The 27,961-nt window shown below is 46.6% G+C and overlaps 1 protein-coding gene across 1 annotated transcript in view; it reads left to right on the forward strand.

Annotated features, from left to right (window-relative positions):
• The window catches only part of RRP1B (ribosomal RNA processing 1B), a 36,925-nt gene that overhangs the window by 3,491 nt on the left and 5,473 nt on the right, over positions 1-27,961 (forward strand). Inside the window, exons 2-14 of the mRNA XM_030806206.1 lie at positions 6,656-6,738; positions 9,078-9,135; positions 10,640-10,725; positions 11,408-11,469; positions 11,808-11,937; positions 13,026-13,090; positions 13,488-13,669; positions 20,633-20,727; positions 21,949-22,046; positions 23,143-23,162; positions 24,158-24,289; positions 24,869-25,593; positions 27,633-27,785. Coding sequence (XP_030662066.1) covers positions 6,656-6,738; positions 9,078-9,135; positions 10,640-10,725; positions 11,408-11,469; positions 11,808-11,937; positions 13,026-13,090; positions 13,488-13,669; positions 20,633-20,727; positions 21,949-22,046; positions 23,143-23,162; positions 24,158-24,289; positions 24,869-25,593; positions 27,633-27,785 — 1,889 coding nt within the window. The remainder of the gene's footprint in view (positions 1-6,655; positions 6,739-9,077; positions 9,136-10,639; positions 10,726-11,407; positions 11,470-11,807; positions 11,938-13,025; positions 13,091-13,487; positions 13,670-20,632; positions 20,728-21,948; positions 22,047-23,142; positions 23,163-24,157; positions 24,290-24,868; positions 25,594-27,632; positions 27,786-27,961) is intronic.

Consider the following 27,961-nt stretch of genomic DNA (forward strand, 5'->3'; position numbering starts at 1 on the left):
GATGGGGTTAGCGTTCTCTCTACCCAAGAGTTATAATAAATAGGAGTTGTGGATGTTCTGACGCTGGGGTGTGTTCAAGTATAACACTTTACCCCCATCTAAAATGGCTCCTGGGCTCATTGCATGGTGAGAGTAGCTGTTGGATTTGCTCATTTCAAAACTTACTGATATTTCACATGTCTACATGTCTCGCTTTGATGTTTACCTCATTTGTTTTGTGTGTTTTTGTTTTTTGAGACAGAGTTTCGCTCTTTCACCCAGGCTGGAGTGCAATAGCACGATCTCTGCTAACTGCAACCTCCACCGTCCAGTTTCAAGCGATTCTCCTGCCTCACCGTCCCGAGTAGCTGGGAGGGCCCACCACCACACCTGGCTAATTTTTGTGTTTTTAGTAGAGACCGTGTTTCACCATGTTGGCCAGGCTGGTCTTGAGCTCCTGACCTCATGATCCGCCCGCCTAGGCCTCTCAAAGTGCTGGGATTATAGGTGTGAGCCACACCATGCCCAGCCTTTGTTTTTGTTTTTTTTGAGAGACAGAGACTTGCTCTGTCACCCAGGCTGGAGTGCAGTGGCACAATCTCAGCTCACTGCAACCTCCACCTCCCAGGTTCAAGCGATTCTCCTGCCTCAGCTTCTCAAGTAGCTGGGACTGCAGGCATGCACCACCACGCCCAGCTAATTTTTGTATTTTTTTTAGTAGAGACAGGGTTTCACTCTGTGATGGCGAGGCTGGTCTTGAACTCCTGACCTCAGGTGATCTGCCCACCTCGGCCTCCCAAAGTGCTGGATTATAGGAGTGAGCCACTGCACCTGTCCTACCTCATTCATTTTGAAATAACTAAACCTATACTGTATTGTTGTAAAAACATAGTTGTATTAAGTTTAAGAAATTTAGCCCCAAGAAGAAAATAGAGAAGACAAGACTGGTGAAACCAAACTGCTTCAGATAATGTACTTTGCCTCTCAGAGCTTTGAAAGTAATTCAGTAATGAGCATTTCTCTCTTTTACTTTGAATACTTCAAAAATTGGTGGCTTGTTTTTATCAAATTCCTAGGTGAACACACACACACAGACATAAATGGAAAATAGATGTTTTAAAAGGGAACAAAATGGGCCGGGCACAGTGGCTCACGCCTATAATCCCAACACTTTGGGAGGCCAAGGCGGGTAGATCTCCCCTGAGGTTGGGAGTTCGAGACCAGCCTGACCAACAGGGAGAAACCCTGTCTCTACTAAAAATACAAAATTAGCCAGCCGTGGTGGCACATGCCTGTAATCCCAGCTACTCGGGAGGCTGAGGCAGGAGAATCACCTGAACCCAGAAGGCGGCGGTTGCAGTGAGCCAAGATCACACCATTGCACTCCAGCCTGGGCAACAAGAGCAAAACTTGTTTTGTCTCAAGAAAAAGAAAGAAAAGGGAACAAAATGTGAATAAATCCTAGGAATAGAAAGTGAGACAATTATTATTGTAATATCTCACCAACTCAGTAGTGTTTTGTTCTTACAGTGTTTTCACATGTCTTGGGCTTGACCCTAACAATAAATCTTTCATATAGTATAGGTGATAGAACTGAGGCCCAAAAGTCAGTTGACAGTTTTCTAATACTGGGCCCTTGTCAGTAGGAAGTTGGGGCCTGAGCCAAGGTTTGTTTCCGTGCTACTCTGTTGCCTCCTAGAAAAGAGACAATCAGAGTATCTTTTCTGATTGTATTAGCCTGTTCTCACGCTGCTAATAAAGACACACTGGAGACTGGGTAATTTATAAAGGAAAGAGGTTTAATGGACTCACAGTTCCACATGGCTGGGGAGGCCTCACAATCATGGCAGACAGCAAAAGAGAAGCAAAGCAAAGGCACGTCATCCATGGCAGCAGGCAAGCGGGTATTACTCACCCAGCCCACTTTGCTGCCCACTGTCCAGGGTCTATTGTCACTCTGTCAGAATCTACTGTTGTCCATTATGAATGCCTCTGTAGCACATCATACTGTGCCTTTGCCTGTTATAGGCGTGGGCTATCCATAGCAGATGCTGGGCAGACCACATTATCACTTACTGTTGGCTTGACCCAATGGTATACTTACAAAACCATCTGGAGATAAATATGCTGTTTTTAAGTGAGAAAGACCAGAATACAGAATATTATGCCATTTAGGTCATACAGACAACTGTGCTTTTCTGCACTACCTGTAACTGTTCTGTAAATAAATGCACAGGAAAGATCTGGAAAGATGCACATCAGACAGGTTCCATCAGTCCCTCTGGTTCAGAGCCTGGGATTCAGGAGGCAAGGAGCAAGACAAGCTTGTGATTATATCACTTTGATGGTGGTAAGGTTCTTTGCAATAACCGTGTTTTTATTAGTTAGGACTCTTTCAGTTGCAACTTGACAGAACATCCACGCCACGCTAGTTTTATTTTATTTTATTTATTTGTTTATTTTTTGAGATGGAGTCTCGCTCTGTCACTCAGGCTGGAATGCAGTGGTGTGATCTTGGCTCACTGAAACCTCTCTCCTGGGTTCCAGCGATTCTCTTGCCTCATGGAGAATATTGGTGCCATTCTCTTGGGATTAAATGAGTGCTCACTCCTGGTTCCTAGTTCCTGACTGTTAAAGAGCCTGGCACCTTCCTCCTCTCTTGCTATGTGACATGACAACTCCTCTTCCCCTCCAGCCAAGACGGGACACTCCCTGAGGTCCTCACCAGAAGCAGATGCTGGAGCCATGCTTGTACAGCCTGCAGAGCCTCGAGCCAAATAAACCTCTTAGCGTCAGGTGTTCCTTTATAGCGGCGCGACAGACTAAGACAATGATGCAACTGGAAGGGCAGGAGCATTAACCAACTTAAACACAAAAAGAGGATTTAAAGGACCCAGGTTACTGCATGGGGTCAGGCTCAGGGCACTCCTTGTCCTTGCTGGGCAGCTACATTGTGATTCCCCTCCAAGGCTCTCCACCTTCAAGCAGGGTGTGGAGGGACTCTGTGGTCTGGGTGGGGCTTACCCCACATGGAGAGGAGGCGGCTTCCGCCAATTCATCAGAATTCCCTTGGCCACAGGACAGGTTCAAGAAAAGCCAAGCGACCCTCTGCAGGTAAAAATCTTCTTGCTCAGTCCTTAGGAGTCTCTAGCTCTCTCCTTACTGGACTTGAAGAGAACACACAGTTTGTACCTGCTCCCAGCCACCTTGTAACACAAGTGGAGCCTGTCTGAGAATGGAGACAATCTTTGGGGCAGCAGAGGTTGCAGTGGAGAAAAACAAGGTTCTGGCACCAGCAGTTGAGCTCCTGCACAAAGTTGTGCTTCACTTTACCCTTAAAACTAGCATGGCAGCCAGGCGTGGTGGCTCGCACCTGTAATCCCAGCACTATGGGAGGCCGAGGCGGGCGGATCACGAGCTCAAGAGACTGAAACCATCCTGGCCAACATGGCGAAACCCCGTCTCTACTAAAAACTACAAAACTTAGCTGGGTGCGGCGGCAGGTGCCTGTAATCCCAGCTACTTGGGAGGCTGAGGCAGGAGAATCACTTGAACCCGGGCAGCAGAGGTTGCAGTGAGCCAAGATTGCACCACTGCACTCCAGCCTGGGCAAAAAAGTGAAACTGTCTCAAAAAAAAAAAAAAAAATCCTTAATAGCATGAAATATCCAATCTGTTCAGTTTTTCTCATCAAATGTTTTTTACGAGCAATCCAAATGAGGACCACTCATTGCATTTGGGTAATATGTCTGCCAAGACGCTCTTAAAAATCTAACAGTTCTTACCCATCTTTTTTTTCTGTACAGTTTATTTGTTGGAGGACATGGGTCATATGCCTTGTAGAGTTTCACATATTTGGGGTTTGTTGACTGCATCCTGTTGTCTCACTTAGCATGTTCCTCTGTCCCCTGTATTTCCTATAAACTAGTATTAATAGTTAAGATTTGACACAGTTGGGTGTTTTTTTGTTGGTTTTTTTTTTTTTACTTTTGTAAGAATACTTCACAGGTAGGTGCAGCGTTCTTCCTGTTGGCATCACCTCTGGCATCTGATGCGTGATTATTCCCGGTGCATGTTAATGATCAGTCAGTGGGTTTGGGTGTTGATGGTGTGACACATCCACTTTCAAGTTTCTTAACATCATTTGTTTGTTTGTTTGCTTGTTTGTTTGAGAGGCAGAGTTGCTCTGTTGCCAGGTTGGAGTGCAGTGGCACGATTATAGCTTACTGCAGCCTCAAATTCCTGGGCTCAGGTCATCCTCCCACCTCAGCCACCTGAGTACTTGGGACTACAGGCACATGCCACCACGCCCTGCCAATTTTTTGGTTTTGTTGTTGGTGTGTGTGTGTGTGTTTAAGAAAGGGTCTTGCTCTGTCGCCCAAGCTCCATGGAGTACAGTGTTGTAGATACTGGGTTTTGCTGTGTTGCCCAGGCTGGTCTCAAACTGCTGAGCTCAAGTGAGCCACCATGCGTGGGTGATATCTTTTCGTCTAATGTTTTAGCAGCTATTTGTGATCCTTGCCCAAAGCCTTCAATTCACTGGGGATATATGTGGCCTTTGAACATGATTAAATATAAGTGCAGGTCACTGTGACCAAGAAAAAAAAAGTTACTGCAATCATGACCGCAGTTGGCTCAGCTGTAGTGGGGTTTATCACTCATACCATACTTACATTATCCACGTGAGGATCCCCAGTATGACTTGTTCATAACAAGAGGGCAAGAGAACCAGTTGGTTCATCTTCTCTCCAACTGTGAAAGGAAATATACTTTAATAAACTAGTTTTATGTTAGTTCCTGATATCTTGGTTTTACATGGAAAACTATCATAAAAGAATCAAAATGCAGGCCGGGCGTGGTGGCTCATGCCAGTAATCCCAGCACTTTGGGAGGCCGAGGCCAGCAGATCACCTGAGGTCAGGAGTTCTGGACCAGCCTGGCCAACATGGTGAAACCTTGTCTCCACTAAAAACACAAAAAATTAGCCAGGCGTGGTGGCGCGTGCCTATAATCCCAGCTACTCTTGAGGCTGAAGCAGGAGAATCGCTTGAACCTGGGAGGCGGAGGTTGCAGTGAACCTAGATTGTGCCACTGCACTCCAGCTTGGGCAACAGAGCAAGACTCTGTCTCAAAAAAAAAAAAAAAAAAATCAAAATGTACCATTATAAAATTGTTGATGGGAGAAAGACCCTTAGTAAAGTGGAAATCAATACCTGTAAATTAAGATAAACGCACTCTGAATACACTAAGCTTTGGTCCATCAAAAAAGGTGTTTTTGTCACTTTTTTTTTTTTTTGGAGACAGTCTCGCTCTGTCGCCCAAGCTGGAGTGCAATGGCACGATCTCGGCTCACTGCAAACTCTACCTCCCGGGTTCACGCCATTCTACTGCCTCAGCCTCCGGAGTAGCTGGGACTACAGGTGCCCATCACCGCGCCCGGCTAATTTTTTTTGTATTTTTAGTAGAGACGGGGTTTCACTGTGTTAGTGAGGATGGTCTCCATCTTCTGACCTCATGATCCGCCCACCTCGGCCTCCCAAAGTGCTGAGATTACAGGCATGAGCCACCACGCCCGGCCCTTTTTGTCACTTTTTAAGCATCTTTTGGAGTATTAAGATAACATTGATTCTAAATATTTGTTTGCATTCATCTAGTTTATAGCACGTTATTGCTCCAAAAGATTTCTCCTAGGATATCCTAGTAAAATCCTAATAAGGACCATTTGTAACACACGTCAAGACTTGAGGAGTCTGTTTGTGTTCTAATTTCATGGTCCATAGGCTTGGAAACTCCCAAGAGTGTATACCTGCCTTATCATTTTGTGATTCTTTATGTCAGTCAGCAAATACTTTATGACACCTGGGGTCTACTCAGGAGATCTAAGGCTGAACGAGACTGGTCACTCAGTCATAGCTCATGAAGGCAGAGGTAGAGCCCTGAGTGGCTAGAGTCAGAACAAAGCCAACCCTGGTGATGCCACAGTAAACGATCACTGTTACAGGGAGGGTGATTGACAAAGCCAACCCTGGTGATGCCGCAGTAAATGATCACTGTTACAGGGAGGGTGACTAGGAGGCAGCCATTTTTGACCTCATACTAGGATCCTTAAAAGGTAATTTTTGCAAAAATATTCCAAAGCAGTATCAGTGTCCCCGGGCCCTTTCCTAGGCCTTTGACTTTCAGATGTACTGTTTGGAGCTCCTGTGTCCTCAGCCTGGCTAGTTTTCTGTTCCTCGGAAGTGGGGCTGCCCGTTGCTGGGGCTTCATATGACTTGAGCAAGTCCCCCGCATCTCTTGTAAGATTTGCAGTTTTACTTCACAAGACAAGCAAAAATGTCGGTGTGCAGGATGGCTGCACGTGGTGGGTGGGGAGGGCCTTGATGGGGAGCTGATTTCATAAGCGGCCACTTTGTTCATGAATTTTGTATTGTGATGGCATTTGCTTCCTCACGCTGAGGCCGGGCCACCACTGCCACCCTACGTAGCTGATAAAGCTGCAGGTACAGTAGTAATTTATTTGTGTTTCTTTTATAACAATAAGGAAATGTTTGCTTCAATTTTTTAAAAAGACGTGCAAACGAAAGAGAATTAAAATGTATGTGGTCCTTCACCACTTTCTAGACTTGAAGAAAGGAGATGCATAGACTCTAAGATGTTTGTATTGTTTTGCCTTCCAGGAGGTTTCAGTCAGGAAGAACTTCTAAAAATCTGGAAGGGGCTCTTCTACTGCATGTGGGTGCAGGATGAACCCCTTCTACAGGTAACATGCGTTCCCTTTGTCATGCTCCCGGGTTCTTGCTGTGGATGGGTAAGAGACTTGATCGCTCATGCTGTGCCAGTCCCCCGATACACTGACGCACACTGACAGTCATGCTTCAAGGAGTCATTTTCTTACCTCTTGTCCATACAGAAAGGGATGCAGGGTCAACACAGTTAGGTGAATTGTCTTTTCAAATAAAAGGAAAGATGTGCATTCGTTGTCAATTTACTATTTCTCTGTAAAATTTCAAAGGTTCCATGCTAGGTTTTACATTACTTAAAGTTTCTCTCTTCTGCTAAGTTTATTTTTTGTGGTCAAGGATGGCATGACAGGAGCACTAACTAGTCAAGACCCTGTGAAACCCAGGACAGGGCAGCCACGTCACTGGGCTTCAGGTTCCATGGAGAGCAGCGGTAGCGCTCAGCGAAAGCCTCCCTGTTAAAGCCGAGTGCGCCTGCGCAGTCACCCAAACGTGCAGCAGGCTCGGTCTCTCTCTGCGGGGCCTGCTGAGCCCACTGAGCCCACCACCAAAGCCAACACTAAAGAAGTGACTTTCACTTTTTAAAAGCTTTGTTCTGACTCATGAAAGTAGATCCGATCTGCCTCTGTAGAGGGAGAGCAGGCTTGTCCAACCTGCGGCCACGTGCGGCCCAGGATGGCTTCAAATGTGGCCCAACACAAATTCGGAAACTTTCTTAGGACCTTATGAGATTTTTTTTTTTAAGCTCTTCACTATTGTTAGTGTTAGTGTATTCTGTGTATGGCCCAAGGCAGTTCTTCCAGTGTGGCCCAGGGAAGGCAAAAGACTGGACACCCCTGAGGTAGAGGAACCAGCCTTGAGAATTGCTTGCAAGTCTCTGATGCAGATGACAAGTCCTCAGGGCAAGATTTTACTTTTCTGTGTTTTAATATGCAGCCTTGCCACTTCTCCCATGCTGCGTAATAACTTGTTTTAATTTATTTTTATTTTACTGAACATATTTTGAGTAGGAGCAGGGCAAAATATTTTTATATTACATTCAGAAGTAACAACCAACAGCTTTAGTGGAGGAAGAAAACCAATGGACAGAAATCTCATTTTCCCACGAAGGAAAACAGACCGGGTGCAGTGTGAGTCAGACTGATGAGTGTGCTTTTCTCACAGAACCTCGCTGCACCTCAGCAGGGCATGCTCTCCCAGGGACCCCTTCACCCAGGACAGAGCCCAGAAGGCTGAGTTAACCTTCACATTCCACCTTGTCTCTGAGCAAGCTGTGGGGAGGACTTTCCCATGGCATGCAGTGAGCATCCCCAGCATCTCGCCTCTGTGGGGTCTGCCGTGCTGTCTTTGTGTTTCACATCATTTCTGGGGATTATGATGAAGTTTTCTTTTTTTTTTTTTTTTTTTTTTTTACAGAATTTCACTCTGTTGCCCAGGCTGAAGTGCAGTGGTGCAATCATGGCTCACCACAGCCCCAACCTCACTATTGCTCAGCTGATCCTGCTGCCTCAGCCACCCGAGTAGCTGGGACTACATACAGGTGCACGCCTCCATGCCTGGCTCATTTTTGTATTTTTTGTATTTTGTATTTTATTTTTGTATTTTTGTCTCATTGTGTTGCCTAGGCTGGTGTTGAACTCCTGCGATCACCCGCCTCAAGCGATCACCTGCCTCGGCCTCCCAAAGTGCTCGGGCTCCCATTACAGGCATGAGCTGCCATGCCCAGCTTAGATGTGGGCTTTTTGGTTGTTGTTGTTGTGAGATGGAGTCTCGCTCTGTCACCCAGGCTGGAGTGCAGTGGCACGATCTTGGCCCACTGCACCCTCTACCTCCGAGTTCAAGCAATTCTGTCTCAGCTTCCTAAGTAGCTGGAACTACAGGCACATGCCACCACGCCTGACTAATTTTTGAATTTTTAGTAGAGATGTGGGGAGTGCCATCTTGGTCAGGCTGGTCTTGAACTCCTGACCTCAGGTGATCCACTTGCCTCGGCCTCCCAAAGTGCTAGGATTACAGGCGTGAGCCACCGCACGTGGACAGATATAGTTATAAAGCCAGGAACTGATGACTAATTTATTTCATCTCTAGTTCATTTGAACTGATAATTAGAGATGCTTTTTTAAACATGTAGCTTAACACAGTTCTTGCAGACATACCAAGTTAGCATAATAGTCCATCAATATTGGAAATTACACATTTGATAAAATTCAGATACTCGGATACATACTTCTTAGTGGAAGTGACAAGAGGGGCAGACCTTCCCACCGGCAAAAGTGGGAGGAGGAAGCAGGCCGCGGCACAGGCATCTCATGTTGCCCCACGATAACCCCCATGTTTCTCCCCAACCCCGCCTCTGCAGGAAGAGCTCGCCAACACCATTGCGCAGCTAGTCCATGCTGTTAACAACTCAGCGGCTCGTAAGTCCTGTTGTTTCTTCTCCTTCCTTCCAAGTTTTCCGACTTGCTAGTTTAATGGGAACCTTGTGCCGGTATGTGTAGATGTCAGGGGACAAGCCAGTCCTGTTTTTAAAAGCTGTGATAAACTTAGTCGTTGACTTGGTGAGAGGGCAGAGTGTCTTGGGGAGAATCATTTTGACATCTCAACGATTTCAGAAAATGCTTTTAGAATAACAATCCTCCAGAATCTTCAAATTCTGAGTTACTTTAACACTTGGAGCCTGGAGAGCCAGATGCAGGGTCTTTGGTGACCTCTGGATGCCAGGTTCGTCTTCCCCAAGAGCAGAGCCATCACTGGTAATAAATAAATACATAGAAGACACCACCAGTCACAGACTATGAAGTAACTCCTCTCAACCATAGAGAAAAGAAATTAGGGTGCTTCTATTTCAGGTGTTGATTGCTTGCAAAGGAAAAAAAAGGCAGCAGACTTCGTTTGTTCTGCTTAATGCTCTTCAGAAAACCATCCTAATGATTTCAACACCCCCCAGTGGTGCTCTGAATATTAGCTGACTCATATTGAACAAAATTCTACATATGATGTATAATAGATTTGCAAAGATGAAAAAAGAACTGTGCAAAAAGAAATAAAGCCAAAAAATCAACAAAAATTGTTTTTCAATAAAAAAGTGCTAGTTCTGTGGGTCAGAAGAGAAAAATTCAGTGTTTTGTGCTGTAGCTCACCCAGACGACACCTATAATCAGACAAAAATATGAGTTTCTATATGGATTATATAAGTGTCAGAATTAATGGTTTTAGACTGATTGTTAGGTACCAATGCAGTAGGAAGAGTTACTAGAAGTGGAACAAGGAGTCTTTTGATCTTAAAAGAAACGTGGCTTTGCAATGGATAAAGGAAAAAGGCTCCAGAGAGCATTCAAATCTGACATTACAATGTTGCCAGCCCTTCCTATTATTCTGCTTTTATTTAAATGCAAAAGATCAAGGCCAGGCGCGGTGGCTCATGCCTGTAATCCCAGCACTTTGGGAGGCCGAGGTGGATGGAACACCTGAGGTCAGGAGTTTGAGACCAGCCTGGCCAACATGGTTAAACCCCATCTTTACTAAAAATACAAAAATTAGCCGGGTGTGGTGGTGCGCACCTGTAATCCCAGCTACTCGGGAGGCTGAGGCAGGAGAATCACTTGAACCCAGGAGGCAGAGGTTGCGATGAGCTGAGATTGCGCCATTGCCCTCCAGCCTGGGCCACAGAGTGGGACCCCATCTCAAAAAAAAAAAAAAAAAAAAGTAAGAGATCTGCACAGTCCAAGTGATGTTTAATAAATAAGTGTAAAAGAAATGATTGAGTATATTTAATTATCAAACAGATTTTCTAGCTGCCCAAGAATTACTGAGAAAAGTGAATAATAAATAATGCTAGTTTGTTCCTCTTCATTATTTTCTTGCTATATGGTAGTATGTTGATGTGGAAGCCAAGTATTTAGAGCCTTTTGTTCACTGCAGAACACCTGTTCATTCAGACCTTTTGGCAAACCATGAATCGAGAATGGAAAGGAATAGACAGGCTACGCCTGGACAAATACTATATGGTAAGATCTGCCACAGTTACTTCAAAAACTCCTGGGAAGAAAAGAATGACCTTTATCTTAAAAACAATGGAAAGGTTTATTTGTGAAGCAAAACAAGCCACAGGCTTAGTGTGAAGGAAGAATTTGAATGTGTCCTGGAAAGCTTCTCTGTTTTAGCTTTTGCAGCTCTTAAGGATGAGTTTGGGGAGCATTAGTGAATATGTTGGGTATTTTTTTGAGACAGAGTCTCTCTTGCTCTGTTCCCCAGGTTGGAGTGCAGTGGTGCAATCTCAGCTCACTGCGACCTCCGCCTCCTGGGTTCAAGTGATTCTCATGCCTCGGCCTCCTGAGTAGCTGGGACTACAGATGCGTACCACTACGCCCGGCTAATTTTTGTATTTTTAGTAGAGATGAGGGTTTGCCATGTTGGCCAGGGTGGTCTTGAACTCCTGGCCTCAAATGATCTGCCCACCTCAGCCTCCCAAAATGCTGGGATTACAGGTGTGAGCCACTGCTCTTGGCTGTGAATGTGGTTTTTGATCTAGAAGTTAAATATAACTGTTGTGAATATTTTTTTACTTTTGGGATCCAGGCCGTAACAATTTAATTGGTCCCCTCATTCTGCTGAGCTGATTAATATTTCTTACCTTTCCTTTTTTTTTTTTTTTTTTTTTTTTTTTTAACAAAAATTGCCTTTCTTTAGCTGATTCGTCTGGTCCTGAGGCAGTCCTTTGAAGTCTTGAAGCGAAATGGCTGGGAAGAAAGGTCAGTAAACCATTTGAGTTAGCATGTGGTAGCCTTAAAACTTAAAAGGTAGCAGAGTGTTTGTCAAGTTTTCTGAACCTGTAGAGTATCATGAGAAGCTCGATACATTGTTACCTACAGAGAATTGAAATCCAGTAGAAGGCATAAAACAGTTAAGTATATATGACAATTAACATTTTATACTGATTTAAGTGATTGCTTTTTTCTTGTAAAATGATTTCAGCCTTGCATTGATTGTTACGCTGTGTAGGTACTAGACGGAGTATTTTTGTTTCTCTTTGGGAAGTGGGAAGTGTTGGCATACTGTCATTCACAGAAGCATGTGTTTGGTTCTTTAGCCGAATCAAGGTTTTCTTGGATGTCCTGATGAAGGAGATCCTGTGTCCTGAGAGTCAGTCTCCTAATGGAGTGAGATTCCACTTCATTGATATTTACCTGGATGAACTCTCCAAAGTCGGGGGGAAGGAGGTAAGCAGCTGCCGACAGGCTGCCCATGGGGTGAGGGGGCCGCCAGTGTTTGCAGTAATCGCCAGTGAAGTGCTGTGGGGTGGCCCTTCGCATGACCAGCGACTGTAGCAGTGTGAATTGCTTCAGTCCTGTGTGGGAATGTGTCCTAAGCAGCTGGTGGGATGGGATTTGTGCACTGAGGATGTACATGACAGTCTTACCTGTAAAATGGAATTGAAAGCAACCTACAGACTCCAATAAAGAACTCACTAACATGGGGGAGTGCTCAGGATCTAGGGAGCTTTATAAAGCGGTAGGAAAAGCTATGCAAATGGTAGACATTTTTAAGGTATATATTAATAAATAGACAAAAGGCTGGAAAGGAAACATACATTTTTTAGTATGCAAATGATTCTCTGAATGTGGGAATGTGCACAGATTTTACTTTTCTTTCACAGGTGTTTTGCAGGGAACATGTATTTTTTTGATTAAAAGAAAATATGTTATATTCAAAACAATAATTCTTTTGTCTCACACTTGGAGGCACTGTCCCTGTTACCCCTCTTATAGAGGAAGTATATGTATATCCTGTATCAGGTTTGTCCAGCCCGTGGCCTGAGAGCTGCGTGGGGCCCAGGGCAGCTTTGAATGTAGCCCAACACAAATTCATAAACTTTCTTAAAATATTATGAGAATTTTTTTTTTGCCTTTTACTTTTTTATTTTATTTTATTTTTAGCTCATCAGCTGTTGTCAGTGTTTGTGCATTTTAGGTGTGGCCCAAGACAGTTCTTCTTCCAGTGTGGCTCGGGGAAGTCACGAGATTGGACACCCTTGTTGTATATGTTGGGCATATAGGATAGTGCAGGTTGGGCTGGGGTAGCTTTCTCCAGCCACTGCACTAAGATACCAAGTAGTTGAAGGGCGGCCTCGATCTTTAGCCTGGCTCCAGGCTTCTGTGGCATTCCACAGGGGCGCTTTGGGGCTATGTGAGACAGGCATTGCTTGGTCTAACTCCACCTTTGTAGAAGATGGGAATGGTCCCTTTTTCAAGGACATGTCAAGAAGGGAAAGGCTCTTTCTCAATTTTTCCCTTTTTCTAAATTACAGCTTTTAGCAGATCAGAATCTCAAGTTTATCGATCCATTCTGCAAAATCGCTGCGAAGACGAAGGAGTAAGTGATTCCCCTGTTCGTTCCTCCTGCTCCATGGCACTTGCTCATGGGGTGTTGCTTGCCGTCGTGCAGCCTGGCGCGGGGTACCCAGGACACTGCTTCACAGCAGAGAGCAGCTGGAGAAGACAGCTGAAGCTTTGAGCAGTGATTTGGCTCTTCTGGCTTCAGTATTTGACTCACTCATTCCAGGAATGCCCTCCCAAACCCAAAGATCTGACCGCTGGGCGTCCCATGCCTGTCGGGTGGCACTTAGGCAGTTCCTCTCAGATGCTTGCTGGCCCACGGGGGCCACTCCAGACCACAGCAACGTGTGCAGGGCTCGCCTCTGCGCTCCTGAAGCCAGAAGGCCAGGCCGTTTGTTCTAATCACATGCTCTCCGCTGTGCTTCTACCCTCAGCCACACCCTGGTGCAGACCATAGCTCGGGGTGTCTTCGAAGCTATCGTAGATCAGTCTCCTTTTGTGCCTGAAGAGATGATGGAGGAACAGAAGACAAAAGTGGGTGATGGTGACCTCTCTGCTGAGGAGATACCTGAAAATGAGGTATCCTTGAGAAGAGCTGTCAGTAAAAAGAAGACAGGTAGGAGGATGTTCTTGGTCAGTCTAACTTTCTTTCTGGTAAAATCCTCCTCAGACAAACAGTTTTTAATACATTTGTTGGCATCTTACTGAATGCAACCTAGAGTTGATGGCTCCGCCTCAGCCCCTCCCAAGAAAGGCAGCAGAGGTAGGTTCATTGTGCCTGGGGGGTGCCTAGCGGGGCTCTGGGGAGACCTGAGACCTGTCCCATGTGGCATACACACATTTCTGTACCTCCCAGGATCTCAGGACTCTCCTCGAGGATTTTACCATTGTCACTGCTAGTGCTTTTTGTTTGCTTTGTTGTTTTGACGTATTTCAACACCTTAGCATGGCCTCATTCCTACCTGTTACTCAAGGGACGCATGCTTGTTTCTGTGGCTGTCCTTTCTCAACTCATGGCTGCCTTCAGGGAATGTTTTTCTTTTTCTTGGGATGTTTAAATGCCCACTGTGAACTGACATCATTACTACTGTTTTGTGTCTGTGGACTTAATGTAGAATGTGCATTTGAAGTTGCAGGCCCAACCAAACTCTCACCGCAGTGCTTCATGGCATCTGAATGCACAAAATGAGGGAAATGGTTAGGTCACAGTTTACCCATGCTTTTGAAGTGTTACATAACCATTTAAAAGCAAAGTTCCTAAAAACTAAGGACCAAAGGAAACGTGATATATGTATATATATATTTTTTAAAGTGGGCACAAACTCTACGTAGAAGGAGTCTGATTTGTTGTTTGGGTTTTCTTTAATTATTATGGCTATATAATAGTTGTGCATCTGATTTTTTTTTAAACTTTTATTTGTGCTTTTATTTTTTTTTCCTAAAAGGTTATTTTATTTATTTTGATAATTTAGGGGGAACAAGTGGTTTGGGTTACATGAATAAGTTCTTTAGTGTGATTTCTGAGATTTTGGTACACCCGTCACCCGAGCAGTGTACACTGTCCCCAGTGTGTAGTCTTTTATCCCCCACCCCCCTCCCACCCTTCCCCCTGAGTCCCCAAAGCCCATTGTATCATTCTTAAGCCTTTGCATCCTCATAGCTTAGCTCCCACTTTTAAGTGAGAACATAGAATATTTGGTTTTCCATTCCTGAGTTACTTCGCTTAGAATAATGGTCTCCAACTCTAGCTAGCCAGGTTGCTGTGGATACCATTATTTCATTCCTTTTTATGGCTGAGTAGTATTCACGGTATATATACCACATTTTCTTTATCCATTCATTGGTCAATGGGCATTCAGGCTGGTTCCATGTTTTTGCAGCTGTGAATTGTGCTGCTATAAACATGCGTGTGCAAGTGTCTTTTCCATATAGTGACTTCTTTTACTCTGGGTAGATACCCAGCAGTGGGATTGCCAGATCAAATGGTGGATCTACTTTTAGTTCTTTAAGGAATCTCCACACTGTTTTCCATAGTGGTTGTACTGGTTGACATTCCCACCAGTGGTGTAAAAGTCTTCCCTTTTTACCACATCTGTGCCAACATCTTTTTTTTTTTTTTTTTTTTTTTTTTTTTTTTTTTTTGAGATGGAGTTTTGCTTCTTGTCGCCCAGGCTGGAGTGCAATGGTGCCATCTTAGTTCACTGCAACCTCCACCTCCCAAGTTCAAGCAATTCTCCTGCCTCAGCCTCCTGAGTAACCGGGATTACAGACACCCACCACCAGGCCCAGCTAATTTTTTGCATTTTAGTAGAGATGGGGTTTCATCATGTTGGCCAGGCTGGTCGCAAACTCCTGACCTCAGGTGATCCACCCACCTCTGCCTCCCAAAGTGCAGGGATTACAGGCATGAGCCACCAGGCCGAGCCACCAACATCTATTATTTTTTGATTTTTTTAATTATGGCCATTCTTGCTGGACTGAGGTGGTATCTCATTATGGTTTTCATTTGCATTTCCGTATGTTTGTTGACCATTTGTATGTCTTCTTTTGAGAATTGTCTGTTCATTTCCTTAGCCCACTTTTTGATGGGACTGTTTTTTTCTTGCTGATTTGTTTGAGTTCCTTGTAGATTCTGGATATTAGTCCTTTGTTGGCTGCACAATTGGGAAATATTTTCTCTCATTTTGTTTGTTTATTCTGCTGATTATTTCTTTTGCTGTGCAGAAGCTTTTTAGTTTAATTAGGTCACATCTGTTTTTGTTTTCATTGCATTTGCTTTTAGGTTCTTGGTCATGAACTCTTTACCTAAGCCAACATCTGGAAGAGTTTTTCTAATGCTGTCTTCTACAATTTGTATGGTTTCAGGTCCTATATTTAAGTCTTTAATCCATCTTGAGTTGGTTTTTCTATAAGGTGAGAGATGAGGATCCAGTTTCATTCTTGACAATTATCTCAGCACCATTTTTGAATAGGGTGTCCTTTCCCCAGTTTGTTTTTGTTTGCTTGGTTGAAGATCAGTTGAGTGTAAGTATTTGGGTTTATTTCTGGGTTCTCCTGTTCCGTTGGTCTACATGCCTATTTTACACAAGTACCAATACCATGCCGTTATGATGACTATGGCTTTATAGTATAGTTTGAAATCAGGTGTTCTTATGTCTCCGGGTTTTTTTTTTTTTTTTTTTTTTTTTTTTTTTTTGGTTTTTTGGTGTTTTGGTTTTTTTTTGGGGGGGTGGTGGGGGGAGAGACAGAGTCTTGCTCTGTCGCCCAGGCTGGAGTGCAATGGTGCGATCTCAGCTCACTGCAACCTCTGCCTCCCGTGTTCAAGCGATTCTCATGCCTCAACCTCCCTAGTAGCTGGAATTATAGGCAGGCACCACCACACCCGGCTAATATGCCTTTGTATTTTTGGTAGATATGGGGTTTCACCATGTTAGCCAGGCTGATCTCGAACTCCTGACCTCAAATGATCCACCAGCTTCAGCCTCCCAAAGTACCGGGATTACAGGCATGAGCCACTACTCCCAGCCTCTAGATTTATTCTTTTTGCTTAGTCTTGCTTTGGCTATGCAGGCTCTTCTTTGGCTCCATGTGAATTTTAGGATTGTTTTTTCTAGTTCTGTGAAGAATGATAATGGTATTTTTATGGGAATTGCGTTGAATCTGTAGATTGCTTTTGCCAGTATGGTCGTTTTCACAATACTGATTCTACCCATCCGTGAGCATGAGATGTGCTGTATTTCCATTTGTTTGTGTCATCAGTGACTTCTTTCAGCAGAGTTTTGTAGTTTTCCTTGTAGAGATCTTTCACATCCTTGGTTAGGTATATTCCTAAGGTTTTTGAGGTTTTGTTGTTTGTTTTTTGTTGTCACTGTTGTTTTCATAGGGGTTTTTTTGCAGCTGTTGTAGAAGGGAGTGAGTTCTTGATATGATTCTCAGCTTGGTTGTCGTTGGTGTATAGCAGTCATACTGATTTGTGTACATTGGCTTTGTATCCTGAAACTTTGCTGAATTCATTTACCATTCTAGGAGCTTTTTGGATGAGTCTTTAGGGTTTTCTAGGTATATGATTGTATCATTGGCAAACGTCGACTTTGACTTCCTCTTTACCCGTTTGGATGCTGTTTATTTCTTTTGTGGGATTGCACTGGCTACGACTGTCTGTGCTTTTAAAAAATCTGGAAGGATAAACCAAGACGTTTTGTTTTATTTATTTAGAGACAGGGTCAGCCAGGCGCAGTGGCTCAGGCCTGTAATCCCAGCACTTTGGGAGGCAGAGGCAGGCGGATTACGAGGTCAGGAGTTCGAGACCAGCCTGACCAACATGCTCAAGAACCCTGTCTCTACTAAAAATACAAAAAAAAAAATTAGCCAGGCATGGTGGCGCATGCCTGTAACCCCAGCTACTCAGGAGGCTGAGGCAGGAGAATCACTTGAACCTAGGAGGCAGAAGTTGCAGTGAGCAGAGATCGAGCCACTGCACTCCAGCCTGGGCAACAGAAGGAGACGCCATCTCAAAAAAAAAAAAAAAAAAAGAGAGAGAGAGAGAGACAGGGTCTTGCTCTGTTGCCCAGGCTGGAGTGCAGTGGAGCAATCATGGTTTATTGTAGCCTCAACCTCCTGGGCTCAAGTGATCCTCGCACCTCAGCCTCCCAAGTAGCTGGGACCACAAGCACACACCTCTTTATTTTTCGTAGAGACAGGGGTCTCACTATATTGCCTAGGCTGGTCTTAAACTCTTAGGCTTAAGCATTCCACCCACGTCGGCCTCCCAAAGTGCTGGGATTAAAAGCATGAACCACCACACCTAGCCCAAAATGTTAGTATAGTTAGCTGTAGGTGGCAGAATTATGGGTGATTTCTGTTTCCTTTGTACTTCTCTATTTCCTACAGTGATTATATATTATATTTAATCAGAAAAAATCAAGCTGGTTGCAGTGGCTCATGCCTGTAATCCCAGCACTCTGGGAAGCCCAGGCAGTCGGATAACTTGAGGTCAGGAGTTCGAGACCAGCCTGGCCAACATGGTGAAACCAAGTCTCTACCAAAAAGTACAAAAATTAGCCAGGTATGGTGGCGTGCGCCTGCAGTCCCAGCTACTTGGGAGGCTGAGGTGGGAGAATCACTTGAATCCAGGAGGCAGAGGCTGAAGTGAGCCGAGATGGTGCCACTGCACTCCAGCGTGGGCAACCAAGCAAAACCCTGTCTCAAAAAATAAATAAATAAACAGATAAAGATAGATGATAGATAGATAGATAGATTGATAGATAGATAGATAGATAGATAGATAGATAGATAGAACCAAGAATCTTTTTTTTTCTTTTTAATTTTTAGAACTGGTCAACAGGAAGTAATTTTTTTTTTTTTTTTTTTTTTTTTGAGATTGAGTTTCGCTCTTGTCGCCCAGGCTGGAGTGCAATGGTGCGATCTCGGCTCACTGCAACCTCCGCCTCCCAGGTTCAAGCAATTCTCCTGCCTCAGCCTCCCAAGTAGCTGGGATTACAGGCATGCACCACCATGCTCGGCAAAATTTGTGTCTCTCTTTTGGTCGGGCTGGTCTCGAACTCCCGACCTCAGTTGATCCGCCCGCCTGGGCCTCCCAAAGTCTTGGAATTACAGACAGGCATGAGCCACCGTGCCTGGCCAAGAATCTTTAAAAGAAAGAAAAAATACTCTGGCCAGGCATGGTGGCTCACACCCGTAATCCCAGCCACTTTGGGAGCCTGAGGTGGGAGGATCGCTTGAGCCTAGGAGTTGGAGACCAGCTTGGGCAACATAACAAGACCTTGACTCTACAAAAATTTTAAAATTAGCCAAGCGTGGTGGCACATGCCTATGGTCTCAGCTACTCAGGAGGCTGAGCTGGGAGAATCAGTTGAACCTGGGAGGGTGAGGCTGCCGTGAATCATGATTGTTATCACTGCACCGCATCCTGGGCAACAGAGCTACCAGCGACCCTGTCTCAAAAAAGAAAGAATAAAAGAAATAGTCTAGTCTAGGTGTGGGGACTCATGCCTATAATCATAGTACTTTGGAAGGCCAAGATGGGAAGATCACTTGAGCCTAGGAGTTTGAGACCAGCTTGGGCAACATAATGAGACGCCCATCTCTAAAACAAAACAAAAAAAAAGGAATAGTCTGATTTTAAATTTGGTGTAGATAACAGAATTGACTAAGGACCTGGAGCAAATTTTATGTGGTCATGGGAGTAGTCTCTGGGTCCCTCCGCTCCCCACATTTCTGTCAGCCTAACCTGGACACAGACTGTCTTCTGAGTGCAGTTCCAGACGTTCCCTCCCAGTTGCGTTCATCAAATGCGTACTGCGCCTGCCCCATCCTCCCCAGGCCTCGCCCTGATGTCACACCACTAATAAGCTTAGAGGGTTCCAGGAACAGTACACATTTAAGATAATTTTGAGTTCTCCTGAGTCTGTTTAATCTGCATCTTCATAGGCTGTAACACTCTTTGAATTTTTTTTTTTTTTGAGACAGAGTCTCGCTGTGTCACCCAGGCTGGAGTGCAGTGGCTCAATCTCGGCTCACTGCAAGCTCCGCCTCCCGGGTTCATGCCATTCTCCTGCCTCAACCTCCCGAGTAGCTGGGACTACAGGCGCCCGCCACCTCGCCCGGCTAATTTTTTGTATTTTGAGTAGAGACGGGGTTTCAGCGTGGTCTCGATCTCCTGACCTCATGATCCGCCTGCCTCGGCCTCCCAAAGTGCTGGGATTACAAGCGTGAGCCACCGCGCCCAGCCACTCTTTGAATTTTTTAAGTGCTAAAAGTTGCGTTAATATTGACTTGTGTTTCCTGAAGCATGCTCGTGAAAAGTGACTGTACTGCTGTGACAGGTTCTCACCAAGGTCCTAAACTGACCTGAGACTAGAGCCAGATTCCTGCGTCCATGCTTCTACCCCTGGTGGTCCAGGGCGGTGCAGTGTCCCATCCGCTTGCCTGCATCCCTGGACAGGAGCTTCCCATTCACCACAGCCTTCGTCCTAACGCGACTGTGTGTGGAGGAGGGAATCATCGAAGGCATCAGGGAATTGGGGTTTTATGGGTACAAAAGGCAAAACATGCTTTTTCCCAGACTTATCTTCATTCCCATAGCCTGAACAATCAAAATGTCCTGGGAAATTATAAATGGCTTTGCAGAGTTTTTCTCCTTAAATAAATTTTCTTTCATTTTTTCTTTTTTTGAGATGGAGTCTCCCTGTCGCCCGGGCTGGAGTGCAGTGGCATGATCTCGGCTCACTGCAACCTCTGCCTCCTAGGTTCAAGTGATTCTCATGCCTCAGCCTCCCAAGTAGCTGGGGTTACAGGCACCCGCAACCACGCCCAGCTAATTTTTGTATTTTTAGTGGAGACGGGGTTTTGCCATGTTGCCCAGGCCGATCTAGAATTCCTGGCCTCAAGTGATCCACCCACCTCAGCCTCCCAAAGTGCTAGAATTACAGGCGTGAGCCACCGTGCCCAACCTTCCTTTTTTCTAAGAGACACCTAATTAGACAGTGGCTCCTGTGGAAGTAGTCACTTCTGTGTATTTGATATGTCAAGAATTTGGTCTTTGGGCATATTTTGACAGCACTGGGCAAAAATCATTCCAGAAAAGATGGACTCAGTGATGAAAGAGGAAGAGATGACTGCGGAACCTTTGAGGACACAGGGCCCCTTCTCCAGGTGGGTGGCAGTTGTTGCTTTTTATAGAATATAGATTTGCTGTGGAGTAGCCTGACTAGAGAATTAGGGTCACAGCTAGTTAAGCTATAAGGCCTGAAGTGTAAACTCCTTTTTAATCCCTTCAGTCACTAAATGTCACCTTCCTAAGAATAACCTCATTGGAGACAAGGAAATGTAAATGTGATGGAGTTTTAAAAGAGATAGTGGCACTTATCTTAAATGGCGAAGCTCTGCTCTGTTCTCTACCACAAAGCCAGCTCTAGTGGCACTTTTCAAATAAAAAAAAGTTTGCCAAGTACAGATTGCAAATCTAGATTAAATTTAAAAAGAAGCACACCCTCTGGCCGGGTACATTGGCTCATGCCTGTAATCCCAGCATTTTGGGAGGCCCAGGCGGGCAGATCACCTGAGGTCAAGAGTTCAAGACCAGGCTGGCCAACACAGTGAAACCCGTCCCTACTAAAAATACAAAAATTACCCGACGCAGTGGCGCACGCCTGTAATCCCAGCTTCTCGGGAGGCTGAGGCAGGAAAATCGTTTGAACCCAGGAGGCTGAGGTTGTAGTGAACCAAGATCACGCCACTGCACTCCAGCCTGGGTGACAGACTCTGGCTCAAAAAAAAAAAAAAAAAAACCACACCCAGGTAAATTTTGTTGTGGGTATTCTATCACAATTTTTTTTTTTAAAGAATTACGTACCCAGCTTCTCCCAAGAATAAACAGAACATGCATTTTTCTTTTTTTTTTTTTTTTTTTTTGAGATGGAGTCGCACTCTGTCGCCCAGGCTGGAATGCAGTGGCTCGATCTCAGCTCACTGGAAGCTCTGCCTCCTGAGTTCACGCCATTCTCCTGCCTCAGCCTCCCGTGTAGCTGGGACTATAGGCGCCCGCCATCACGCCTGGCTAATATTTTGTATTTTTAGTAGAGACGGGGTTTTGCCGTGTTAGCCAGGATGGTCTCAATCTCCTGACCTTGTGATCCACCCGCCTCGGCCTCCCAAAGTGCTGGGATTACAGGCATGAGCCACTGCGCCGGCCTGAACATGCATTTTTCAAAGGTAGTGCTTGTGCTCCTGGTTGCCAAGTCCCAGCACAAGCTTGTTTAGCCTATCTATTGCCAAATGCTTCAGTAAGGGTTTCTCTTACTAGCAGATGTAAATGTCCAAGTCAGGCAGTGTTGTTTGGCTGCAGACTTATGTTTAGTTTCTCTTCTTGCCTAGTTTGACTATAAGGCTGTTGCTGATCGACTCCTGGAAATGACCAGCAGGAAGAACACGCCCCACTTCAACAGGAAGCGCCTCTCCAAACTCATCAAGAAGTCAGTAACTGACATCATCATTCCTTTAGTTCTCATCTCCTGGTGTGGGACAAGCCATCTGCATGCTTATCTTTTTTCTTTCTTTTTTTGTCCTTTAATGCTTTTGTGTATAGCAATGTAATAGACACATGTAAACTGAAAAGCTTAATGGAAACAGCAGTCCCACCCCTCAGGTTCCATTCTTCCAATGCAGCCATACTCATCTCTTAGCTGCTTTAGAATGATGTGAAGTCTATTCATGTCTAAAATAAACCAACCAGAAACTGATGTGAATCTGCTATTTAGGTGTCTTCTGCTGGTGTGCTGCTGAGGTAGATAGGGTTAATTCTTTACCTCTTCTCTCCCTCCCATATGGCTATGCCAAAAGTGTTAGTTAATTCAGCTGTCAGTGTTGACGTCACTCTGACCATAGTGACATGATGACCTGGAATTCATGGAGGGCCTCGTGTGGCTTGCTGTCATTGGTGACAACAACTATCTGATCACAGTCTAGGAGCCGGGCACTGCTCTGAGCACTTTGTATACATTCAAGTATTCCATGTTAAGCCCCCAGAAAGTAGCTACTGTAGTTTTGCCCATTTCCCAGCTGGTTCTTAGGGCACAGGATGGTCCTAGCTTGCCTGAGGTCCCTGCTATCCAGTGTCTCCTCCCCCATGCACCTCCCCACACTGTGCTTCAATGCGTCTTGTTTGTTCTAATGCACAAAAATTGTGTGAAGCAAAACATGGCTTCGCCTTTCTCCACTGGAGAATTGAATATAAGCAGAGATCTACGCTATTTCTGCCTTCAGAAACAAAAATTGAATTTCTTAGTTTGATTTGGGTGTGCCAAGATGCATCTCTGGCCCGCCATGTCCTTGCTGGTATTGATGGTAACCGAGGGCGGCACTGGCTTTGAGCCTTTTGGCTTTTGTATTGCACCACCCTTCCCTCGCGGAATTTCCTGTCTAGCTTCCCCTCCTGGAGGAGAACATGAATTAAGAACTATTTAACTATGGCTTGTATTTTAAAAATTAAATACATATGTCTACAGAAGACAGAAGGGATTTCTTTATGAACATTTGTTATTTTTTTATTTTTTATTTTTTTATTTTTAGATTCCAAGACCTCTCTGAAGGTGAGGCACGCCGAGAATCATCATTCATGGTGTTTTTCATGAATATGGACCCCACTGGGGACGTTGATGCCAAACGCTGAGAAACAGGATTGAAAGAACTTTACTGAAAACCTCTAATAAGAAATAATAGTCCTTAGCCCAGGCACAATAGCGAAGCCGCATCTCCACTAAAAATGGAAACATTAGCCCTGTAGTCCCAGTCACTCGGGAGTCTAAGAGGGGAGGATCGCTTGAGCCCAGGAGGTCCAGGATGCAGTAAGTTGTAATCACACCACTGCACTCCAGTCTGGGTGACACAGCAAGACCCTAGCTTTTAAGAAAGAAAGACCAGCCCTTACCTAGTAATACCGCAGTACAGCCGTGGGAAGTGATGCAAGCCTAGGGCCCCCTGCAGCCTGCCCACCTTCCTATCCCAGGCTCTCCCCTAACCACCAAAGCAAGAAGGCAGACTGCTCTCGTGTGGGTACTGTGATGTTTTGGTTTGGTTTTTATTATTTTAACTAGATGGATTTTCAATGGCCTAGGAAGGTTTTAATTAGATACTCTATGAAGGTAAAAAATGTAATTTCTCAGGATCCCTTTCATTTGTTGTTATGGTCGGTGGTCCCCCAGGAAAGGCTGATGCTGTAAGCTTGGTTACATTTGGACAAGTCAGTGAAGTTACCCCATACCCCTCATGCACTAGGGACACTTGGAATTGGGAAAGGCACCAGCAAGCTGGTTGGAATGCGGAGACTGCATTAGCCAAGTGTCCGGGGCCCAGCCATGGAGGGTGTCACCGAGGGCTTGTGATCCCTTGCCTTGCCTTGGTTGAGAAATCCACAAAGCTTTTTTAAGTCTGTAATTGCTGTGTCAGCAGCACTCAGGTTTGGGTGGGAGAAACGGTGAGGAACGATGATGATGAGGCAGAAATTGGGAGGGGTGCTGCTCTTAGGCCCCTGAGGCAGAGTCCCAAGTGCCTGGGGAAGCTGACAGTGTGTCACTCTGGCATCTAGGAAGCAGTATATCTCAACTCAGTTTTGCGGAGGACATTTCTGCTGATGACGATGACCAAATCCTCAGTCAAGGAAAGCATAAGAAGAAAGGAAATAAACTTTTAGAGAAAACTAACTGGGAAAAGGAGAAAGGTAAGCTGCAAAGCTGAAAAGAAAGGCACGACTCAGCCCTTGGGGAGCGGCGTGCACCATGGAGGCCTCGGAGACTTGAGCTCGTGCCGTCATAAAGCATTAGCAGAGCCCAAAGCTTCAGTCTAATGGCTGAGAGGTAAAGGCGGTTTTCCAAGTGTTGTGCTGTTTTCGGTGGAGCCGCGTCCCCACCTCACCCTGCTCATGTCCTCCTGCTCTCCAGGGCACCTCTGCAGGGAAGCAGGAGCTGCAGGGAGCACTGGGGGGCGGCTGTTTAATGACCACTCTAGATCTATGGTTTTTACCCTTGGGCCCTAAAATTAGTGGAAATCTGACTATTTCAGTTCCATGTGTGTTTACAAATGGCCAGAAGGAAGGCTTCCAGTCACAGTTGGGGATGGAGGAAGTGGGACCAGACGACAAAGGTAGTGGGTGCACCGAGTAACTTAAGGGAGACAGAAACCTTCCTGGTGGTAGAATGCCAGGAAATTGCGTCCGCCAGTCATACTGTCTCAGAATCACCAGCAGGACTCTGGCCCAGCCGGCATTGGGGTGCTTGTTGATGGGTTTCTGTCTTTTTAGGAAGCAGAGTCTTTTGTGTAGAGGAAGAGGACAGTGAAAGCAGTCTTCAGAAGAGAAGAAGGAAGAAGAAGAAGCAGCACCACCTGCAGCCTGAAAATCCAGGCCCAGGGGATGCAGCCCCGTCCCTGGAACAGAACCGGGGCAGGGAACCCGAGGCCGCTGGGCCAAAAGCCCTGAAGGCGTGTGTGGCCGAGCCAGGCGCAGAGGCCATGTCCAGCACTGGAGAGGAGGGTGGCTCCGAGCGTCCTCCAGCTGTCCCCACGCACAATAAAAGGAAACGGCCACGGAAGAGGAGCCCGAGGGCCCACAGGGAAATGTCGGAATCTGCACTGTTGCCCCCAGAGGACGTGTCTCAGAGTGGCCCGCGTGGCAGTCATCCTCAGGGACCTAGAGGGCCCCTGACAGGTGGAGCCCAACTCCTAAAAAGGAAGCGGAAGCTTGGAGTTGTCCCCGTCAATGGCAATGGCCTGTCCACGCCGGCCTGGCCTCCACTGCAGCAGGAAGGCCCTCCCACAGGCCCCGCAGAAGGGGCGAACAGCCACACCACCCTGCCCCAGTGCAGAAGGCTGCAGAAGAAGAAGGCAGGGCCCGGCAGCCTGGAGCTCTGTGGCCTGCCCAGCCAGAAAACAGCAAGCTTGAAAAAGAGGAAGAAAATGAGAGCGATGTCAAACTTGGTAGAGTACAACGGGGTGCTGGAGTCCGAAGCTGGGCAACCCCAGGCTCTGGTAAGGTGGGAGCACCCACAGGCCAGCTCGCCGCAGAGGCACTCACTCGCGTCCAGGGGGCTCCACTGCCTCCTGAGAGGAAGGGTGGGGGCTGGCGGCCAGGCCTCTGGACTCAGCAGCAGTTAGAATAGGGTGTGTTCATAACAGCCTTCACTAAGGAGGAATCACAGGTGACCAGTACTTCGGTCCTCCTCATTGGCCACCTTCACTCCCCCAGGCCACGTGCTTGGGTTCGGGAGGGCCCGCTCCAAGCTGGGAAGGTTATCCCATGGGCCAGGCACTCCTGCCCCAGGTGTGTTCAGGCCAGTCCGGGCCTCCATCAAAGGCAGGTCTGGTTTTCTTCATCAGCCCTTGGCCAGTCCAGGCCCCTTTGGCAAAAGAGGAAGCCCAAAATTCTCTTGCCTCACTTACTTCTTTTCTATATTCTTTTCTTAGCTTCTCCCCCACCCCTGTCTCAAGAAACTTCACTAGCAGGACCACTTATCTCCTTAATGGAAAGACTTTCCTTCCACTTCGATCTCTAGAGCCAGATATAAATGAGGAACCAAGCTGTTGATCTGGTCTTGGGTCTGGCTGTGTCACCCAGGCTGGAGTGCAGTGGCACAATCTCGGCTCACTGCAACCTCCACTTCCCAGGTTCAAGCGATTCTTCTGCCTCTGCCTCCCAAGTAGCTGGAATTACAGACACACATCACCATGCCCGGCTAATTTTTGTTATTTTTGTAGAGACAGAGTTTTGCCTTGTTGCCCAGGCTGGGCTCAAGCAGTCCACCTGCCTCGGCCTCCCAAAGTGCGGGATTACAGGCGTGAGCCCCTGCACCTGGCCCTGATCCGCTTTTCACACCACCTCTGGGCGCACTGGGCTTCCAGGCCAGGGCCGGCAAATGTAGTTTCACTGGAACAGAGCCACATCCACTCATATGTGCAGGTCCATGGCCACTTTCATGCTGCAGCGGCAGAGGCGAGTGGTAGAGACAGAGACCTGTGGTCTGTAAAGCAGAAAATAACTCTGCCCTTCACAGAGTTTGCGCACCTTGGTCAGCTCTTGCTTTGCACACACCGCTTTGCGGAGGTTATGACATCTCTTTTGTTTAAGTGGACATGTGTGCACCTGGTCAAGTGCTGGTTTGGGGCTAAGAGTGTCTGCAAGTGGCTAGTGAGTGAGTTTATGGTCAGGAAAGCCTTACCCAGGGGAAGCAGTGCACTGAGCTGGACAGCAGGAGGCCCATTTCTAGCCTCGAGTCTCCTACCTCACAGTGCCGCCATCTCCTCCCTGGACTGCAGCCTGCCCCTCGTACCCTCAGCGCTGCTTCCTCACTAAGAGGGCCAGAGACATTGCCTTTCTTGCTGTCGTCTCAGGCCCCTGGCAGCCTATTGTAAAGAGGATGGGGTGTTGCTCAATAAGTCCCAGGGTCGAGGGAAGCTTTCCCCTGCCATCTCTCGTGGCACAGGGAAGGCGCACAGGAGAATCTCCTCGGGCTTCCCTGCCCTCTAGGCGGCACACTTGAACCTGCCAGAGCCACCCATGTGTCGGCAGCGGCACTGGGCTGCCCATGCCTCTGAGAGCCCAGAACGAGACCCGGTCTCTCTCTGGGTGGCTGTCAGTTGCAGCACACCCAGTGAGTGTCCTGAGCCTGCCTGTGAGGGACCCACAGCCCCACATGGGCATCACTGTCCTCCACACCAGACTGCCAGCGCAGTGACGATTCAGCTACAAATGGGAGAGTGAATTATTAACAGATTGGCTTTGAAAGGCCGAAATCCTCATTTTGACGATGAAGATGAAAGTGGGTCCTTACTCTGACAAGGCGTTTTCATTGCCCCTCTTGGCATGGTGCCATGATAGGCAGTTGTGTTGTATGTGAAGCCTGAGCTCTGCCGAATGGAAGGGCTGTCTGCAAGCGCAGTGCGGAAAACCGCGGGCTGTGGGGTGGGCTGGATCCGCCGTGGGGCTCTGCCTTCCCCTCCTGTGTGCGTGGGCAGCACAGGAGGCTCTGGTCTGACCCCTTCTCTCCGATTCTCACCCCTCACTCACATAGGGAAGCAGTGGGACCTGCAGTTCCCTGAAGAAGCAGAAACTGAGGGCAGAGAGCGACTTTGTGAAGTTTGACACCCCCTTCTTACCAAAGCCCCTGTTCTTCAGAAGAGCCAAGAGCAGCACTGCCACCCGCCCTCCAGGCCCTGCCGTCCAGGTACGCACCCTCCCCAGAGTGGCACAGCACGTTTCACCACAAGGGCACAGATGGGCTTGAGCTGATGGTGCTTCCCATGCCGGGCCTGGAGCCCCACTGTGGCCCTCTGAGCCTGTCCACGGTGGACAGGTTCCGCCTCCAGGGTAGCATAAGGTCCGGGTGGTCTGGGACCCACC

The sequence above is a fragment of the Nomascus leucogenys genome, chromosome 25 (assembly GCF_006542625.1).
Source record: "Nomascus leucogenys isolate Asia chromosome 25, Asia_NLE_v1, whole genome shotgun sequence".
NCBI classification, from domain to species: Eukaryota; Metazoa; Chordata; class Mammalia; order Primates; family Hylobatidae; genus Nomascus; species Nomascus leucogenys.